Source organism: Pristis pectinata, chromosome 12 (genome assembly GCF_009764475.1).
Source record: "Pristis pectinata isolate sPriPec2 chromosome 12, sPriPec2.1.pri, whole genome shotgun sequence".
Lineage (NCBI taxonomy): Eukaryota > Metazoa > Chordata > Chondrichthyes > Rhinopristiformes > Pristidae > Pristis > Pristis pectinata.
This window is the reverse complement of record NC_067416.1, coordinates 54,154,374-54,175,905: the sequence shown is the minus strand read 5'-3', so window position 1 is coordinate 54,175,905 and position 21,532 is coordinate 54,154,374. Positions and strand designations below refer to the sequence as shown.

Here is a 21,532-nt window from a genome sequence, read left to right as displayed (position 1 = left end):
CCTTTGATCATAGCTTGAATGAGAATGTACTTTTTTTTGAAATAGACTCAATATGTTAATTAGTTTTCGTATTTTGTTCAAATATTTCTACTCGTCTGCCCTCGAAAGGACTGTGTGCGAAGGGTGGGGCATAAATAACCTACAGCAAGCCAGGAACCGACTTGCCACTAAATATCTTGTCCTATCTGATCTTTATCCCTTACTCGACGTTCCAACTTGACTCTCATGTCCGATACCATCTCTGTCCAATAAACAATCTATCAAAAAACTGGAATACTTTTGATGACGAGAAGCCTCTGGACAAAGTAACTCCAGAGTTTCATCAAAGAAGAGATTTCTTGACATTTTGATCTCAAATAGTGTCTCCTTATCCTTGTTCTAGACCTCCTAGTTATCCAGACAAGGAAATATATTGGCGTGACTGAATTGATGAAGGCTTGTTCTGCTCCCAACTCTCATAAGTGTGTGTGTGTGTGTGTGGGCACGTACATATGAATATTCTTGCGGATGTATATCTATGTGTCAGCGTGTGGATTCTTACGAATGCTGTGCTTGTGTAGGTTAGTCAACTACTTGTAAAACTGTTTATGGCCACCTGCAGTGTTTTGCATATTTTCACATGACGTGCAAAATTTGAAAAAAAATGTTTTCAAGAAGGGTTCATCTTCAAGAACCCTGTGTCAGTTTGATATCTCTCATAATTCTCCGTGTCAGAATAATATTTCGTGTGATTGCGTCCATGCGTTTTATAATGTTGAAATATATTTGCAATTCAGAGTATGTGCAACCATTCTTCCCATTTGCTGAAGAGCTGCGTGCAACAGTGTGTGAGGGGAGTAGCTTTTTCCTCCCCCTCAGATGAAGGAGTCCAGGGTGGGGATTTTTTATGAGTGGGGCGCTCCCTGCAGAGTTCAGTAGTTGAGGCCCTTCTACAGTCATGCATGGATGGGAAGTAGTTGAAAAGGGTAATGGAGACTCCGAAAGGTTGGATCTGAATCCCCACAACAAAAGCAATGGTTCTAAAATATGTCCGTGGATGCTGCAATGAGGGATTTGTAAATTATTTCTATGCCGCTGATGTGGTTGATACTGGGGCGCTGGATTTACAAAGCATCTCTTTGGCAAAATTAAGAAACAGTGAATTAACCGGTCCTGGGATCAGTTCAAGATTGGAAGAAAAACGCATTTATTCGTATTTATTTGATAACTCAATGCATTCGAGTGATTCTCATTGACAAGAATTGACAGTGTCCAACAGTACAAGGGAAACGTTGACAAAACTAGGTTTACCGCTGGATCGATTCACCGTTCTGGCAATCGTCTTCATGGAGAGGCTTTCGTGTCCCACCACACACGAGACAGAAGTTCCACTGTTCCACTTCTCCGCCCCGACGTATAACAGACTGTACATGAAGAAGGAGCTGTTGTCTTTCTCCGCAACCACGTCGGTGTTCCTGTAGTTGCGCGAATCAACCGGCTTGTCATCGACCGTCCACTTGAGGAAGATACGACGAGGGGAGAAACCTCTGACTAAGCAGGTGAGGGCGATGGATCTGTGAGCGGGGATTTCACCTGTCGGCGGAAGGAAGACAGAGACGGACGGTTCTCGAGGGTGTGGGTCTGCGGAACAATTGGGAGAACTTTGTTACACCGAACAATGGAAGAGACGGATAGTTGAAGGCATGAAAGAACTGTGATTCGGGCTGAATATTGAAGGTATTACACTTGCAACCCGTCGCTGCTTCCCAGCCCCAGACAGACAGGCCTCTGACTCGTTCCCGTTAAAAAGCTGGAAGGTTTGCTAGAGAACAGCATGGAATGTACAGCACAGGATCAAATCATAAGCCAGCATTGATTCATGCTCGTATAAATGTGCAATCGTAACTTCCGGCCACTTTTTCGACATGTCCATCTCATTCACTTCTCAACATTCACTTAATTGCTACACCGTCGGGGACATGGTAAAATTGAATTTGAAACGACAACAGTGATTACCGATGTGTTCGGTTTTGAAGTATGAAATTACACACAAAGAAGCGCACTTAAAATAGATTGGCTGGAAATCTAAAATAAAAACATAAAATTGAAGATAGAACATGGAACAAGAAAAAGCAACTTCCGACCATGACGATCTGCCGAACTAATATGGCTCATGATGCCATGTTACACGCATCCGTTCTACCTGCTCCTGGTCCGTTTCCCTCTGCATATTTTGTGTGTCTATTTAAGAGTCTCTTGAACACCTTTGTCATATATATTTCCAGCAGCACCCGGACAGAGTAATTTAAGGCACCCACTACTTTCTGTGTTACAACCTCGTCCCGCACATCTCCATTGAAAGCGTCCCCTCTCCATTTAAATGCATGCTCTCTCTAAATCGGTATTTCGGCGCTGTGACAGCAAAACTCGATCTGTGCCTCTCATAATTTTATACGCACCTGACCTCTCTCCCCTCAGCATCCGCCGCTTCAGGAAAAAAACAAAACTGTATTGCATCATTTCCCCTTAGATCAACTGCCCTCCAATCTGGGCGGCGTCTTGGTCAACGTCTTCTACACCATTTCCAAAGCCTTCACATCCCTCCTGTTATGGGGTCATCAGAATTTAATTCAATACACCAGATGAAGCGGAACCAGCATTTTATTAAGCTGTAACATAACTTATTTAATTTTGATCTCAGTGCCTCGACGACTGAGAAAAACATGCCACGCAACTTCTTTACCACACTAACTACTTGAGCGGCACTGCCATGGAGCTATGGATTTGACCCCAATAGCTCTGTGTGCATTAATGCTATTAAGGGTCCTGCTATTAACTGCGTGGTTCGCCTTTGCATTTGATCGCATAGATTGTAACAGCTCACACTTGCCAGGCTTAGGTTCAATCTGTCATTTCACCTGCCATATCTGCAACTGATCATTATCTGGCTGTATCATTTGGCGATCTCCTTCACTTTCCAAAACGCCAGCAGTCTACAGTTATAATCCCCTACCTATCCACGTTTTGATCCAAGTTATTGATGTTTTCCTAAACAACATTTTCCAGAACAGATCCCCGCGGAACACCACTCGTCTCTGACATCCAGCCGTAAGAAAACCAATCGACCACTACCCTCGCTCTTCTTTGCGGAAGACAACACAGAATCCAAACGGAGAAGTCACCGTTGACCCCATGCATCTTAATCTTCTTGATGAGTCGGGCAAGAGGGACTTCTTTCGAATTACCACCGAAAATTCATACTGGCAACATCCACTGCGCTAACTTCATCGATTACTTTCCTCAACTCCTCGAAAACCTCAATCAAGTAAGTAAAGCATGACGTGCCCCACACAAAACCATGTTGATTGTTTCCAACTGGGACATCATTTAAGATATGTTGCTGAATCCTACGCTTAAGAATCCTCTCCAACAGCTTCATTTTCATTACTCGAGACTCATCCGTTGAGACCTCTTAGTATTATCCATATTTCGCTTCATGACCAAAAGAAACCATCAGTTGCTCATCAGTCCTCTGGGACCTCACTTGTGGCTAGAGCGTACAAAAATACCTTGGTCAAAGGCGCAACAATCTCATCTTTTGTCTCTCCCCATAACGTGGGCTGTATCCCTTCATGCCTTCGCAACTTGTCCCAATGACGTTTTTCAAGAGACATAGCACCGTCTCGTTGTTTTTCTCAAGATGCCCCAGTGTGAAAGCATGCTTTGCACTGATATCACAATTACAATCACTGCATTGCAGAAAACACTCAATGTCAAACTCAAAGTCCAGTATATTGTCTTATGCATTCTGCATGCCAAGCGCGGTGTGTACCGAATGAAGGAGGGATTTAACCTTTCGGGTCGAAGATCCTGCCCGAGAAGTGATGAAGAAGACGACTAATAAATTTTACGTGCAAAGAGGATGGGGTAGAATTAACATGAGAAGGGAGTTTTCAATTGGGTATTCACAGAGTCATGCCACAAACAAACAGCAACTAAACACCTCCCACTCTGATCTGTCCATATAAGGCCTCCTGCACTTCTAAAACGAAGCCCAATGCAAGTTTACGGAAGAACACTTAATCCTCCGTCTGCGTGGGTTGCAGACTCAGAGAATCAATTATGAATCATCCACTTTCAGGTATTTTATTTCAGACATCGGATATCTGCTGTTTCTTTGGGTTTTTTAGGTAACTCTCTTCTCTACCTTTTTCAAATGTGGCCACGTGCAGAAAGTGAGATTGGCTCAGTTTCTCTCTCTCCATTATCAACAACCTTATCTGCTGGACACACTCATCAGTGCTCTGACATGTGCAGTGCAGCACAGGAACAGGCTCTTCAGTCCACGTTGTTGTGTCGAACTAATTAAATTCGTAATTATACGCCTAACAAAAGTAATCACTTCTGCCTGCAGGATCTCCATATTTACCCCTTACCCCCCCCCCCCCACACACACACAAACCTGTTCTGCATATAAAAGAATGACTGGCTGAGAGCCTCTTAGCAACTCCATCGCATTCCAAGAACCCTGCACTCCCGATGTAAAAAACGCACCCTGCTCAGCTCCTTTAAATTTAGCCGTTCTCCCATTAAATGCATGCACGGATTAGACATTTCCATCCTGGGACAAAAAGACACACGCTATCGAATTCAACTGCAACCCTCATAATTTTAAAATCTTCTATCATGTCGACCCTCTGTGTCCGCTGTTCTAGCAAAAACAACGAACATTTTTCGAACCTTCCCCTGTACCACACGCCCTTTGATCCACGAAGCATCCTGGTCAACCTCTTTTACATTCTTTCCAATGCCTCTACATCTTTTCTGTAATGCGGCGACCAGAATTGAATACAATATTCCAGATGAGTCTTAACCTGAGTTTCATAAAGCTGCAACATAACTTTCTGAGTCTTGAACTCAATGTCTCGTCTAGTAAAAAGAAACATGCCATACGCCTTCTTTACCACACTATCTGGTGTGGCCACTTGCAGGGAGTATAGTCTTGGACCCCACTATCACTATGTACATCAACGCTGTCAATGTTCCTGCCTAAACTGTCGACTTCCTTTACAGTTGATTTTCTAAAGTGCAATAACTCACACTTGGCAGGACGTAATCCATCTGCTATTTATCCGTCCTCCTCTCTAACTGATTTTTTATCTCGCGGTTTCCTTTGGCAATCTTCGACACAATCTGCAACGCAACCAGTCGTTGTATCGTCCACAAATTTACTAAATCACCCATCCACAATTTAGTCTAGGTCATTTTTACAAATCACAAATAGCAGAGGTCTCAGTACCAATCCCTGCGGAACACCACCAGTCACGAACCTCCAGCCAGAATAAATCCGATCGATCTTTTGATATCTATGGGAAGCCAATTCTGAATTCAAACGGCCAGTTCGCCGTGGAACACAGGCATCTTGATCTTCTGGATGGAGATACTGTGAGGGACATTGCGAAACATGTTACGAAAATCCTTATAGACAACATCCATGGCGCTACTCTCATCGGTCACCCTCGTCACTGCCTCTAAAAGCTTAATCGTTCGTAAGACATGATATGTGGGTTACAAGCCATACTGACTATCGCGATTTCGGTCAAGCTTTCCCAAAACTTATAAATCCTATCCCTTGGAATCCTCTCCAATATCTTCGCTACCACTGACGTGAGACTCATCGGCATCATGCATTATGCCTCCTTAGTTGCTTCCACATCATCCAAATTACCTCATTAACACATTTCACCGTATCTTCACGACAGCTCACCTTATCATCATGGTAACCCTGACATCACCCTGTCATCGACATTCGCTTTGTCCTGTCCATGACTTGCTCACCTTCCGTGCAATTTACCACTTTTTTTTCCACTTTTCCAGGCCTTACAATCGCGTTTCATCAAACATTAGCACTGAATATCTTTCCACGGAATTTGCCTAACCAGCTGAGTGCTCTCAATCCTCTGTTTTTATCACTCTAAAGAAAAATATAACGGTACACCCCACCGACTGTCCTCCATCAGCCCCGCCTCACCTTTTTCGTTGCGGATGGAAGCCCTTTTAGGAGTCGGCATTTCCTCGTGGCTCACGATGCAGTGGAAATCGTCCCCACTTAGCCAAGCTTGAGTCGAGATGTTCAGGTTGCTGATGATGCTGTCGGGGGAAGCGCCGGGCTGGAAGGTAATCTCAGATTTCAAAGGCGTAGTTCTTTGGATCCAAGACACCAGGACGCCATAAGGAGCATGAGAGACGACGCAGGTTAATGTAACGGTCGCTTCAAGTAAGACCTGTTCCAGTGGCGGCTGCTGAATTGTAATATGCTCTTCTTCGCATGAGTTACGATCTGCAAGAATAATAAAAAGCAAGCCAAGCTCCAGCAACATAAAATGGAATGAAAGTTTCACCCTCCAAACTCTAAATAGCAGAGGATCTCTCTCCGGCACGAAGTCTCTGCTTGTAAATACTTTTGTGTCTCGGACCAGAAAGCAACAGCAGAATGAAATTAGAAGCTTTGGCGGAGGTTGACCGAAGGTATAACTTGGACCGAAGACCGCACTGACTGTGAGATTTAGGACTCTCCAGGGATGCATCTCTTACCTCGAGAGATGCTGATGTTTCGGCTTTGCGTGTCTTCTTCATGGGTGACCTGGCAAGTATAGACTGAACCACTAAACCACTCTGCGGCTGAGAATGTCACCTGGCTTGTCGCGGAGAAGTTCCCGTCAACCTCAAAGGAGGGACTGGTGACGACGCCTGAATCCAGGGACTGTCCATTCTTCAGCCAGTTTACGGTTAGTTGCGCTGGCCGGAAATCGGTCATGGAACACACGGCTGTCCCGTTGCTGCTCGTTTTGATTTCCTCATTGGAAGTCACGGTGATTATGACGGTTGGATGATGCACCATTCGAACTTGAGGAAGATAAAAATAATTTCAATTGATAATCAAATACAGCCGATCAATAATAAATAAAAATAAGTATTTGTGCAGAATTCACAGTATAAACTAAAATAGATTCAATTGGATTTTTCTTCGTCCCGAAGTAACTTCTCCACAATTCACCTGAATGATTCAAATTTCTACTGCCTCACAGTCGTAGACACATGAAGATGATACCAAATTGTGCAGTTATCAAGATGTTTCACGAAGTGCTGGTAATTGGGAGTCGTGTGGATAAGTGTTTCATTGTCGGCATCAACGTGATGGCCGAATTGTATGTTTCCGTACTCTCCGTCTATCTATCTTTATGATTGTAAGAGGCCTCATAAAGCTCTCAGTAAGGTCGCTTCAACAGATCCACAGAACACAGAACGTAGATACAAAATACAACAGTCGAGCACGTGAACATGCCATTTGGTCCACGATGCTATGCTGAACTAATTAAAGTAGCAATTAAGTGCCTCACTAACGTAATCGCACTGGAATACTCAATATCCATACCCCTTCATTTCCTGCACACTCATATATCTATTCAATAGCCTCTGAAATACCTCTATTGTATTTGCCTCCAACAACAACTCTGCCAGCGCATTCCAGGCACTGACAACTTCCTGTGTAAAAACATAGGCCCCGAAGTGCTCCTTCCAAAGTTTACCCTCTAACCTTCAATGTATGCCCTGCAAGATTAAATATGTCGACCCTGAGAAAAAGATACCTGGAGCCTGCTATATCTGCAGTTCGCATAATCTTAGAAACTTCTATTAGGTCTCTGGTCAGCCTCCGGCGCTCTAGAGAAAGCAACCCAAGTTTGTCCAAGCTCTCTTTAATACACGTGCCCACTAATCCAGGCAGCATTCTGGCAAACCTATTCTGCACCCTCTCCAAAGCCACCACGTCTTTCCTCTGATGGGGTGACTAGAATTGAATGCAATATGCCAGATGCAGCTTAACCAGAGTTTTATGAATTCTCAACATTACTTCCTGACTCTTGAACTCAGTGCCTCGTCTCATAAAGGCAGCCATGCCATATGCCTTTCTGACCACGCTATCTGCCCGTGTCGTCACTTTCAGGGAGCTAGCGGGCTGGACCTCAAGATCCCTAGGCATCAGTGATGTTGTGTCTCATTATTATCAGTGTACTGTCCCTCTACATTTGAACTCCCACATTGCAAATTCTCATATTTCGCCGGATGATCCTCGATCTGCTATTTATCCGCTCATATCTGCAACTGATCTGTATCACGCTGCTCTTTTGGAAATCTTCTGCACTATTCACAACACCATTAATATTTGTGTTATCTGCAAATTTACTGAACCCCCATTCACATTCCCACACAGGTTATATATACATATATGTCTCAAAAACAGCATTTCTCCCAGAATGAATTCTTGCAGAACATCACTCGTCACGGACGTCCAGCCCGAATATCCCATCGACCATCAGTCGCTGTCTTCTATGCGCAAGCCAATTCTGAATCTAAATGGCCAAGTCACCATGGATCCCATTTATCTTAAACTTCAGGATGATCCCACCATGAGAGATGTCATCCAACGCCTTATTGTGTGTTTGGCGTGTTCAACATTCCAGTGCATCTCTCGTTAGATGACCTTCTTCCTAATTGCTATGGGCGTGTCCGAAATGATAGTACATTTATGCTGCTCACTGACTCCAGACAAATATCATCACTATATTTCAAACACGAGAAGTATCTGAAAATGTAAGGCACTGTTACTTTTCTCTCAAGAAGAGAAGTAAGTTGCTTGGCCAGTATGGGTCTCTCTAATCCTTCTATTCTGGGAAAAAACACTGTTCATGTCTTTTCTTTCCACTGAGACATGAAGGCATTTGTCGGTATGTTGAGGACAGAACTGTGAGCAGTGTCCTAAATGTCACATGGACTCTTGATGTGTGCACTCCACTTTACCAGTTACATTGAAACTGGAACTGTACCTGCTTTACGAAGCGGTGAATTGGTAAATTGGCTTATCACTGTTACATGTACTGAAGTACAATGAGAAACTTAGTTTTCCATGCCATCCATGCAGATTATTTTATCAGATCAATGCATAGACCTAGTACAAGGAAAACAGTAACAACATGCAGAATACAGTTACAGAGAAAGTGCAGCGCAGGCAGACAATAAGGTGCACTTCGTATCAAGCTGGATTGTCAGATCAACAGTCCATGTTATCGTACTGGGGGACGTTCAATAGCCTTCCAACAGCGGGGTGGAACCAATACTTCAGCCTGCTTGTACGTGCGAAGTCGGAAGTGGTGAATGGAGGTCCAAGCAGTGCGCTGCAGATTCAATGTGGCACAAACTATAGAAACTTAATAACACATTAAGTTAAACATAAAGAATTTTCTGTCGAATTTGAGCATATGTACACCAATTGACATAACGCGTACTCTCTGTTTCAAGCGCGGCCCCACTGTATACCCCAATACAAACCGGGCATTCTGACTTCCTTGACTGTATCCCCGTACCGAACCACGCAGTAGAAGGCGCTGTTCCCCGCCTCTCTCTCGGTAACTGTTAACTGGCTGCTGCGGATGTAAGATCCCTTCTTGTTGAACACGGCGGGGTAGTTCCTCATTCCGGTGGTTATCGATACTTTGCCTTTCTTCCAGGAAAAGCCGATGCCCGTTGGAGAGTAGTCCATCGCCAAACATCCGAAGGTGAACGTGTCGGTGGGACTGGGTGGCGCACAGGAGGGAAGAGGGTAGAGAGTGGGGGCCGATGGTGCCGCTGGAAAGGAATGGTCACGTGAATAAATTAAACTTTATATTCCTGGCTTATAGGATATTCAAATTAGTGGAAAATTCAAAATATAAAACGCAGTTATGCAATATTTCGGCAGATGAAGCTGTTGTAACCGCGCAATTGAAAGTCGCCACCGCAGTTCGACCTCAGCTGATCAAAGCAAAATTCTTTCTGCAACACACAATTGCAAATACAGGGAATGGGCATTTCCAAAAGTTTAAAGGCGACACAGATCCCTGAATTCCATCCGCCGTGTAAAGCCAGAGCTCCCAACCAGCAAAAAGTCACGGATCAAATATATGCTGACCAGCCCTTTAATCAATCTGACACTGCAAAGAATCTCCAAAATCGACAGGTCCAATGCACTGCAGCAACGTGCCAAGGATTCCTGTAAAGCAGGCGAACTCGCCAATTCATCAGCCTTGAAGCACATCATTGCAGGTTCCTTGCGCTGCCACCATCTGAAAGTTACAGTCAAAGCCATGCACCATCCTTAATTGCAGACATATCCCTGGGCTTCCACTATTAGCTACCGTCAATTTACCAAGCACCATTGGTAGCGTACAATGCCCTGCAGCGATCATTGGAATTCGATTCAGAGTGAAGGATCCACCACACTGCAATATTGCGCATTTCAAGCCAACTAGATGAAAGGACAGATACAACGCGTTCTTCATTTAGGTGTGAGATACCGCGTTTCATTATTATAAACAGTTTTATGCATAGCACGGGCTCCCCTATTTTGCCCAGTCTGGGCATTTCCAGTCAGCGGCACCAAGGCAGGAATGGTGAATGAACATACAGCTGTCCTGTGCTGTCAGAAAAATATTCTCTTGACCCTCGCCAAACCGCCAACCCCGATTCAGATGAATATTGCCTATCCATTGGTTTAATTTTGTGCTAAACTCAGACGAATTCCATTCGCTTTCTCAGTCTGAATGCATCCAGATCGGTTACTGTTCCGAGGTACCTCCTTTGTCTGAGGGAAACATTGGTCCCTCATGCACAGACATTAATAAATATACGTGCGTCAAAATACACCAACGCACAATAAAAGAAAATAAAAGGTTGACAGCCAGGCAAGTGAAATAACCTTTGATTACTATTTGCTATCCAATCAACACAACCGGCACATTCTCTCGAAGTGAGCTGCGAGTTAATTGGGGGGAATCTGTCTTCAACACCCAGCAATTTCCCGTCACTGTTAATGACCGTGGAAACCGACAGACTGGCATTCCCTGGCAGTATACAGACCCAGTAATTCACATCTCATGCTAAATTGATGCGCTTTAAGCTTTTGAAGTGTGACGGCATTAGACGACGGTAAACCAGTCGTTGGTATAATTTGGTGACAAAATGCACCTCTTGAAATCATGAAGTCAAATCGGACAATTGTATCACTGAGATCTACAGCGACGCGTGCAATTCGGCGCATCAGAACGAGAAAATAGACTGCAGTGCCAATATAGATATCATTGACGATTTTCTACAATCATTGATATTTCAAACAATGCAGTCCTGTCCAATCAGTCATGAGTGTCAAGAATAAGTTAGGTATGATCTGTTTCCATGGAAAATTAATATTCACGTTGATACACTTTAATGTAACACCACTTAAGTTTAACACCTGTTTCTCACTGAGTAAGCATATTAATCGATCACATCAAGGAAGCATGTCATGTTTCCAAACAATCAAAAATTGCATGAATAGATGACCACCTTCAGTGTGAAAATATCTATCAACATCTGTCTATCTTCATTCCAGATCAAAATTGGACAATTCCCTGTTTTTATATTAGATTGAAAGCCGGAGATAACATGTACATCTTTTAAGTGATCGGCTTTAGGACCGATCTTATTTGTCTTCCATCAACTAATCTGATCCGACAATTAGGAAATCAGGACCACTCGCTGCCACTCGTTTTCACCGTTCAGAAGGGCCAGCAGGAGCTACAGATCTAGAATACACATTGTCTCCAATCGACAACGAGCAATTGATACTGCTGATGAGCTGAGTTTCATCTAAGTTTTTTTCGAATCTATTTCAACATAATCAACTTGCAAAACTATCTCCATTCGAAGTCATGTAAATTTTATCGCATTGAGCCAATCATTGCGAATTTAACCCTAAATGTAATAAAGGGAACACGGTTTGTGATTCCATGGATCGTGCTTAACCGATCGTGATTTTTGCAGCATGACCGTGATATTGGTTTAACTTGACACTTCATCGTAATTCAAACTGCATTGGTGGATTATTTTCCCAGAGTGCGAACCTTGAACTGCTGTAGCTTTCACTAACAAGAAAATGTTACATATTCCATGCAAGCTTTGCTGGAGATTAGATAAATGGGTGGCAATGCGAATTCACCAATTAATGCATATATTTCAGAAACCTGGTTATTTTGCACTCAACATTTACCTGTTTTTGTTTTGCCTTATTCCCCATAAATTGACACAAAACAGAATGAAACAAAACGTCTGCTGTTGGTCAGGAAAAGCAGTTAGATATTTCCCAGGTTTAGCATTGCAAAAATGTCGATCAATTTAAAGGTATCAAGGTATGGGAAGCAACCAGCACAAACATTTTATTGAGTAAATAAGCAGTCAATCACAACTATCATGGAGCCAATGCATCAAAAGGACTTAGCACGAAAAGAAAGCTTAACTGTAGAATCTCTTTGCTGCATAATCACAAAACACTTTGCAAATTGATATCAATGCAGAATTCGGGAGATTTCAAAATGGACGTACATGAATAAATTCGAAAAATTACCAGAAATGCAGAGTAAAATCAAAATTCGAACAGTCGATAAATAAAGACTGGTTTCCTACCGTCAGTCACCGTAAGCATGGTGCCTCCTCCCCAGTAGTCCAGGTCGTCACGGTGTTCCGTTCCTGAGTTGCGTCACACAATAACCAGGTCTGCAAATCAGAAGCAGAAAGGAAAAATTAGTAGAAATTCTCACATTTCAAAATGAAGGTGAAACCAATATTGAGTGTTACAAATGATGAATGAGTTGAAGGAAACATTCCAACAGATATAAAATACTATTATGCTGTTTAGCAGACAGGTCAGTGAAATTCGACTGGTATCTTTGAAAGATAAATGATGAATTACCAAACACTGAACTGTGCTAAGGTCGTCCAGGCATAATTAAGCCCGCGTTGTATGAACCATTCTATTCACACATTGAGCACTGACACACCGCCACACAGTTTAGAGCTGAGATTCTTTTTGCATTGACAGGAACCACTGTGCGGTCCATCCGCACAGTGAATTAAGCCATGTCACATACCCCACAGTTATTTTGCTTAAGAATGATTACGTAGAATTGCATATCACTCTGAGAATCACAATTCAGGCACCACTGACAGGGTGCACCAATGGAATCTATCACTGTGTGCTGCGCATTGCCAAATATGAAGTTAATTATCATCCTGCCGCAGCACATGCATGACGGGCATTAATTGCGCAGAAGACATTTACATTTTTTAACTGATCCATGTTATTTCAGGTGCTTAAATTTTATTTTAAATTCCTGAGCACTGCCTCTCCTGTCCTTCTGGTAAGCTCAAGCTGGAGGTAACTGGTTGCCTGGGATTTTGTACAGGGAGCTCACTGTTTGCAGCACTGTGACCAACGTAGCAGCACCGTGAATGAAGCCGGAACAAAAACTAGACACTCTATTAAACGTCAGGATTCACTTGAAATAGACAGTGAACGAGCTGGGAAATGGTCCAAAGGTTCACATAAAACATTGAATCTGAACAATCGTCTCCATGCAGATCCTCTTCGTATTAAAAGGAACAAAGTATCCGGGTCTGCAGTTGTCAACACTGTTGCGGATGAGACGGAAGATAAATAGCAAAATATGATATCGGTACACTGGTAAATACAGGATATTTAGCGTGATTTTATTGAGCGAAGATTTGTGTTCACTTTTCATGCTGTTATTGTTTTTGAAAGAATCACTTACCGTCAGTTTATGTTGGAAGACGAATGACAAGTAAGTTGTTCTTGTGCGGGGTCGGCCATGGATCATCTCACTGTGCTCCATCTCACACAGTGATAGACGGCGGTGTCCTCCTCCCTCAAGTTGTTCACGGTCAAGGCAAAAACACTCTTTGCAGTGTCTTTGTACGGAGTAAACCTACTTTGGATCCCCGCGGCGAATAGCTGGCTGGGAGAAGAGTGGTACAAAAGCAGCCACTCAATCCGCTGGCCGGGTACCTGACGCACCCAGCCCATCCAGGAGTTTATAATATCTAGCCCGCTGGTTTTACAAGTCAGTGTGATGGAGCCCCTGGGTCTGGCGGTATCCGCCACCGGCTGTGTCAACAAGAGATTGGAGTGAACATCTATAAGCAAAAGAAAAGACAAGATGTCGGCGAATGATTACTGACTCTTAATTTCACAGAAAAAAGAAGGTAAAGAGTTCGATAAATTCAGATAGATAGAGAGAGAGGGAGAAAGAGAGAGAGAGAGAGAGAGAGAGAGAGAGAGAGAGAGAACTAGGCATCAGAATTACTGACGGGATAAAAAAGCCAGAAACAGGCTCAGTGCAGTCGCCCACTTCATCCCGCTGGGAATCCTGCCAGGACTGATTCTGCACAGAACCTCTCAATAAACCAACTGCAGGGAAGATGGATTGTGGAGACTCCGGGAAAAGTTTAAATACCCGACAGAGGTGGGCGGGACTTTCACCTAAGCCTATCGATTCAGGGGGCGGCTACCGAAGCTAAGCCGCCTCTCTCTGATCACGAACGTTCTTCACTCATACTTTACACTTCGAAAATAGTGCGGATAGACTCAATATTACCACAAGTAACATTACCAGGTACCTACCACGAGGTTCACACAGTGACATCGTCACAATCCTCATTGTCATTATCGACCGGGAGATTCACAGATATCAGAGAGAATAGGTAGAAAAATGTTTCTGAAACAAATCATGGCCTGGCTATATCCCTGCTCCCGAAGCCCAGATATGAGAACGTTTGTTAATAAAATCAGTTCAGAGTAAAAATAAACTTTATGGCTCATGCCAGATGGTCGGCGAAGCTGCTAGTTTATATCTAGCTCGCAGACCAGAAGGAAAATAAAATAAATCCAGTTGCTCCCCGTCCTCTCCAAGATATTTTATTGTATTTCTCAGCCATTTATCTCCAAGGTTCGTGGCCTGCTTTTGGAGGGCGGGGGAGAGAATTGTCTTCAAATCTGTAAATCCTGCATAACCGACCTATGCAAATTCTATATTATTTGCTATCATAGTTAATTTGATCGCATATGGATCCGTTTAATGATCCTGTACATTTTGAGTAACAATATTGTTGAATGAACAGAAATTACTTCATGTCTGCAACAGAATTTGAGGCATTTATTTGAAATACCACTGAATAACTGCCACTGATTAAAGAGTTAAGTGTCCAGCATCTTCCTTCAATAGTGTCAGACCGTCTCACACGAATATTGGCAACTCGTCAATGAATGGCTTGACCTCCGATCGAGAAACGAACATCAGTTACAGGAAATGTGTGGACTTCGGAAAGAAACATCAGACATCGTTTCCCGCTACGAACTGCTTGGATGAAAGCCAGTTCAAACGGACAACTTGGTCGGCAGGGTACACCGTAAATTAAATTCATAAAACTACATCTGTGCATTTTTTCCATTGCCCAGTTGAGTTGAACAACATTTAATGCCACGTTAAGGAGCGAACAGGCTACAGGCACAAAGCCAGTAATGACAGCAACTGGAGATGTATTCCAAGAAACGATAGACACAGATAGAAGGAATCATAAATAGATGAGAGAGAGAGAAAGAGAGAGAGAGAGAAGATATTAGAGGACCAATAGTCAGCCGTGTATGCACGCGCGCGCGCGCGTGTGTGTGTGTGTGTGTATGTGTATGTGTATGTATAGCTAAGTAGGTCGATAGATCGATAGATATGCAGATAGATAGATAGATAGACAGACAGACAGACAGACAGACAGACGTATGGACGGACGGAGAGACAGACAGACAGTTCTCTCTGCCACTCTGTCTGCCAAAGTTGAATGTCTGACTGTTCGGGAGTCACACTTATTCCGCCGCTAATTTCTTCCCCTGCCAACCCTCCAAATACGGTTCCGTTTATCAACATCACTTGTTCTGCTAATACCGTCCAGTCCAATGTCCAGAGTGCTGCAGTGATAACTTGCATTGAAAACTAAACTCAAACTAAATTCAGAAAAACAATTAAAATGCCACCAAGCCCGCGGAGAGAGATGTTTCCTTGGCACGATGCAGGAGTGAGGAACTTCATGTCCGTGGATGGACAGAAGAAAGTCAATATTTAACCCAATATGAAAGCGCTTTTAAACATTCAGCATTAGGATGATATCCAGTCGTGCTGATGGGCAAGTGACGCCACCACTAACACGGATCTCGGTGAGATGCAGAGAAAAAATGTAGATACGTCCCAAAACAATGAAGTATAATGGGAATGTTTGGTCCAGCGTGTTGATTTGATCCAGATTGCACTAGCTGAGATGATGGTGTCAAGGATCCAATATAAATATTGAAAGAAATAATTGAGTACAGAAATAATTGGCCGAGCTATGAGGAAAGCAAAGCGGCATGGGAATAAATGCAGAATTTCTTAAAGAGCATAAAATAGCAGAGAAACATCCTGCGTTATGAACGTCCATGAGTCTCTGGCTTGGATTTAAATTCGTCATCATGTGTGTCTGTTCACCTGAAGATTTTGTTCGTGACATCGGCATGAACGCATGAAATGCCCAGATACCAAACGATGTTGTTGTAAAGAAAAGAATGTAAAACATTTTCCAAACGAGCTAAAAATTTTAGGAAATGATTGACTGATGTAAGAATAGAGTCCATCTTTCTTTATTTGTCTCTTAAGGAAGAGAACATTGCAATTTAAAAACAATGTCGCTGAAGTAAGCTGTTGAGAGATTTGCATTTCTATTTTGTCATTTTGGTTCTTTTGGGGAAAATTGATTCTGTTTTTGTCCCTCAGTGAGAGAATCTTGGTCTGGGGTTTCTAAATTCAATGTTGATTTAAATCGGCTCATCAGTGGTTTTCATCTGTTTTTCGAACAACAGAAACAAGTTCATGATGGTCCTGATCGATTAGACTCAACTGGGAAACAAATTTATTTTAAGGACACTGACAAATGGTGCAAAGTGACCTGCTTTTTCTGTTAATAATGTTATTTTATATTGTACAAATATAATTGACGTGCTTTATCGCCAAAAGAGTTAACGTTTAAATTCCTGAATCTCTGGGTCATTGCGCAGCTAAAATAGGTGGAACATACCTTTGTGCAGCGCAATGGATTTCGGGGAAGGTTTTACACATGTGAAGGCAATGAGCACAAACATAACTAGAGGAGAGGCCACGGCTCCTTCCACAGCTCCGCGTTTAACTCGTATCACAAAACGCACACTGCGCGCGCGCACACACACACACACGCACACACAGAACACTCACACTCACACGCACGATCGCGCACACATCCATACATAAACACACGCGCATTTTTGTTGCAAAAGATCCAGTTCCTGCTTGACTTGAATTGGATTCTGTCTCTGCTGATGATAATGCTACTTTATGCCTCCGTGTACATGAGACTCTCTCTGTCTCTCTCTCTGTCTCTCTGTCTCTATCTCTCCTGTCTCTCTCTCTCTCACTCACTCTCACTCACTGAAACTGCACTGTATCTCTTTTCATCTCCATTGCACAAGTCATACTTTCAAATATCAAATTAGGACCACTCTCCCCATTCAGGATAGTGAAGACTGGTACAGATTGTGATATGTTAAGCCTCGTCTCACTGAGTTTACGAATATATCTTGTCAGGTTATTTTGCACAATATATATGGTTACAATGAAATACGCCCCATTCTTCTTATATATTTGTTTGACCCGTGAATCAGTAAATGTTACATTATGCTCTCCAACAGCCCACAGTACAGGGCCTTGCAATTGTGCTTGCGGGTTGTTTAACTAATTTGGCAGCAGAGCACATCTCAGCATGATATACTGATTTTGGGGGTGAGTGAGGTGTGATTTAAATTAAATCTCGTAGGAAAACGAAGTTACCATGCAGAGCTGACATGGGTGTGAGAGGAGATGTGAAGTAAATGCACAGCGAAACTTCTATTTATTTCAGGTTTATGAATACACAATAACCTGTTTATATCTGTATCGCATTATGCCTGAAGTCTCTAAATAGTAGACTGAATGCCTTCTGTGGTAATATTCCACAGTTGCTTTAATGGGGCACGAAACATTGGCGCAACAGATGACAAAGTTGATGTAAATGTAAGTGGTTAAAGTGGGCAAGTCCAGCAGAACGATAGGAAGGATCAGGGCAGGGATAGAAGACGGTCTGATCTGTTACACCGCATGCATTTTGATACAGGAATGCCTGGCAGGTAAGCGAGCTGAACTCGGGGCCTGGATCGACAGTTGGGATTGTGATATTAAACTTTTGCGCTCACATTCTTGCGTGATGGACAATACTGGTCCCGGCTACAAATGCTTTAGTTGTGATACAGGTGAGGGTAAGTGAATGGGGTGACTTATGATATTGACTTAGCAGAAGGTCATGGCAGCACTTTGAGAAGATAATCACTGAGAAAACTCCAGGGAGGCCAAATGATAAGAACGAGAAATAAGAAAGTGAAGAACACATTGATGGAATCGGAATTGCTTGGAAATTCGAAGAGAAAATATGCAGGAAAATCGCAGACAAGTATGGAATTAATGAGGTTGCTATAGTAGGTGATTTCAATTTCACCAATATTGACAGGGACTGCCGTAGTGCAAAGAGATTGGATGGGATAGAATTTCTTCAGTGTGTCGAGGAGAAAGTTTTCTGAAACAAAATGTATATAGCCGCATTAACGAATGGGCTACACTTGATCTACCTCTGAGTAACTGAGGCAGGGAAAGTGGCTGCAATGTCCACTGGGGAGCAGCTTGGGACCAGTGACCAGAATTATATGAATTTCAAAATAATTATGGAACAAGATCGGACTCGTCCACAAGTTAAAGTCCTAAATGAGGCAAGGCTAATTTTTCTGGCGTTCCACGGGAACTTGCAAAAGTGAATGGGCAGAGTCTGCTGGGAGGTACCGGGACATCTGGAAATTCAGAGCTCTTAAAGGTGAGACAGGAAGATTTCAGGGCCTCGACGTTCCTGTTAGAGGGAAGGCCAAGGCTGGGACAATTAGGGAACCATGGCTGGCATGGTATAGAGAGTCTCTTGTCAGGATAAATAAGGACGACATGTCAGGTATCGGCACCTAAAATCAATAGGGTCCATTGAGGGTTGTAAGGGGCATAGGACTACGTTTAGAAATGAATTCTGCCAGGCCGATGGATAAGGTAAAGGAAAATCTCTAAAAAGTTCCAGAAGTATGTTGCAGCCAAAGCGTAACTAAGCAGAGAGCGCTTCTCGTCAAGGATCAGTGTGGTAATCTTTGTGTGGAGGCACGAGAGATTGGCGAGGCAATCATTTACTATTCATCGTCTGCGTTTCCCTTGCAGAGAAGAGAACAGTTAGATGCCGAACCAGATTCGGATGACAAAGAAAAGATTATTGCGGTGTAGAAGCTCTTAAATATGGGTAAATTCGTGGGGCCTGACCAGGTACAAAATTGATGTGGATCGCAAGGGAGGGGAATTTTCGGCCCTGGCAAAGGTTTTTGTATCTTCATTATCCGCCGAACCGTAAGACTAGTCGATGGCTAATGTTGTGCCTTTATTGAAGAACGGCTGCAAAGTGAAGGTTGAGAACTATAAGCTGAAGAGTTGGTGAGTTTTCCATCACTGGTCAGAAATTTACTGGAGGCATTCTGGGAGACAGGATTTCTTTGATGTGGAAAGGCAAGGACTGAATTGGGACATGCAGTATATTTTATTCTTGTGGGAAACCTGTCTCAAAATATAAGTTTTTTTTGAGGAGATGACCAAGACGACATTCGAGGGCAGAGAGGTGGAAGTTGTCTGCATGGGTTTTACAAAGGCCTTTGTCAAGGTCCCACGGAGGGAGTATGGTTCAGCAGGTGAGAGTACGTGGACACGGGATGAGATACAAATTGGATACAACATTGGTTTGGTGGGAGAAGGAAGAGCGTGGTAGCGAAGGGTTAATTCTCAGAGAAGCGACCTGAAAACATATGTGCCGCAGGGATCAATGCCGAAGTTTTTATTGTTCGTCGTCATATCGATGGCCTGGTGAGTAAGTTTTCAGATGACAAGGATATTGGTGGGATAGTGGACGGTGAAGAAGGTTATCAGAGTTGGACCAGGATATAGGAAAAGTGGTCATGTTAAAGGCTGTTGTAACTTCACTCAGGCAAGTGCCAAATGATGCATTTTAGAAAGCTAAACCAGAGCAGGATATTCACAGTAAATGGCACGGCCCAAAGGAGTGTCTGTGAACAGTGAAACCTTGAGGTGCAAGTACAAAGTTCCCAGAAACCTATGACACAGCTAGACAGAGTACTGAAGAAGGCATGTGCTGTCCTTGACTTCATCAGCCGAGTCACTGAGTAGAGCAGATGTGACGTCATGTCACAGTTGGACAAATCGTTATTTCGGTCGTACTTGTGTGCAGTTTTAGTCGTCGGGCCAAAGGGAGAATTTGATTAAGCAAGAGATGGCGCAGAAAATATTAATAGGAATGTTAACTGTAGTGGAGGGCTTCAGTTATCAGGAGAGTGGATAGTCTGGCATTGCTTGCCCTGGAGCGAAGGAGGCTACGTGGTGACTTTACAGAGGATTATAACATTATGAGTGGCATAGATAGGACAACTAGTATCATTTTTTCCCAGGGTGGAAGCCAGAGGCAGGGCATCTGTTTATTTCAGGCAAAACTGGAGGACAGATTGTTAAGGTGAAAATGATAATATTTAACGGGGATCTGAAGAGCAAGTCTTTCACACAGAGAATGTGGGGTTTATGGAAGGAGTTTACAGCCGAGGTGGTCGAGGCATGTACAATAATCAGGTACAAAATTCATATGTAAAACAGGTATAGAAAATGTTTCCAAGCATTGGGTCAAAAACAGACCACTGGGCTGAGTACAGATGGGAATGAGGATTTGCGCCGAGGAGCCTGTTTCCGGCATGAATAAATGAACGAAACTCTGAATCTATAAACTCTCTGTAACAGTCTTTGGACTTGTAACAGTCATTGCCTTTGGACTTGTCTCTCTTTACGTTAGACTGGAATCTGTTTCTCACTGTATATTAGCGATCTTCTGATTATTCTTAGCAAAATAAATAAGAGCAGTGCCGAAATACTCCCTTCGGTCCACAAAGTCTATGCAGTCGTTTCTACACGCGTTTTGATATAATAGAACTTTCCTCTGATTTAGTATCTCAGTAAATATAACCAAGACTTGCCAACAATATATTATTCATTCACCTTCCCTTTGTATATAATATGTTGCGCCCTTTGTTTTTATATCCATATTCCACAGGACACTCTGCATTTTTTAATCACACGAGCCCTGCTGTCTATAAATTAGAACCAAATTTCGACTCTTTTTCCACAAGGTACGGTAAAAGTTCACCAGCCATCAAACCGTCACTCTGTATAATATTCTGCACGGTTCTGACCATCTGTGTCTGATCCTGTGCTCTGTTCTTGTTTTCTTACATTCAGCCTTGTTTGATTGCGCAGTTGACAGACACAAGGTGTCTATCAGATTCAGCATTGTGCCTGGATACATCATCTTAGATCCCAGTTCTGTAATGTACTGGACCTATCTCTCAGATATTTATGTTATCTTTCCTCAGCATGTCGTAGAAGGTAGCCTGGCCCACCGTGTC

The 21,532-nt window shown here is 43.0% G+C and overlaps 1 gene segment (V, D, J or C); it reads right to left on the bottom strand.

Annotated features, from left to right (window-relative positions):
- Window positions 1-1,181: 1,181 nt before the first annotated feature.
- Window positions 1,182-14,315, bottom strand: LOC127576380 (Ig heavy chain C region-like). The segment is given in 7 exon segments: window positions 1,182-1,620; window positions 6,011-6,319; window positions 6,574-6,885; window positions 9,367-9,663; window positions 12,514-12,560; window positions 13,725-14,040; window positions 14,215-14,315. Coding segments are annotated over 7 exon segments (1,719 nt in total).
- Window positions 14,316-21,532: the final 7,217 nt, after the last annotated feature.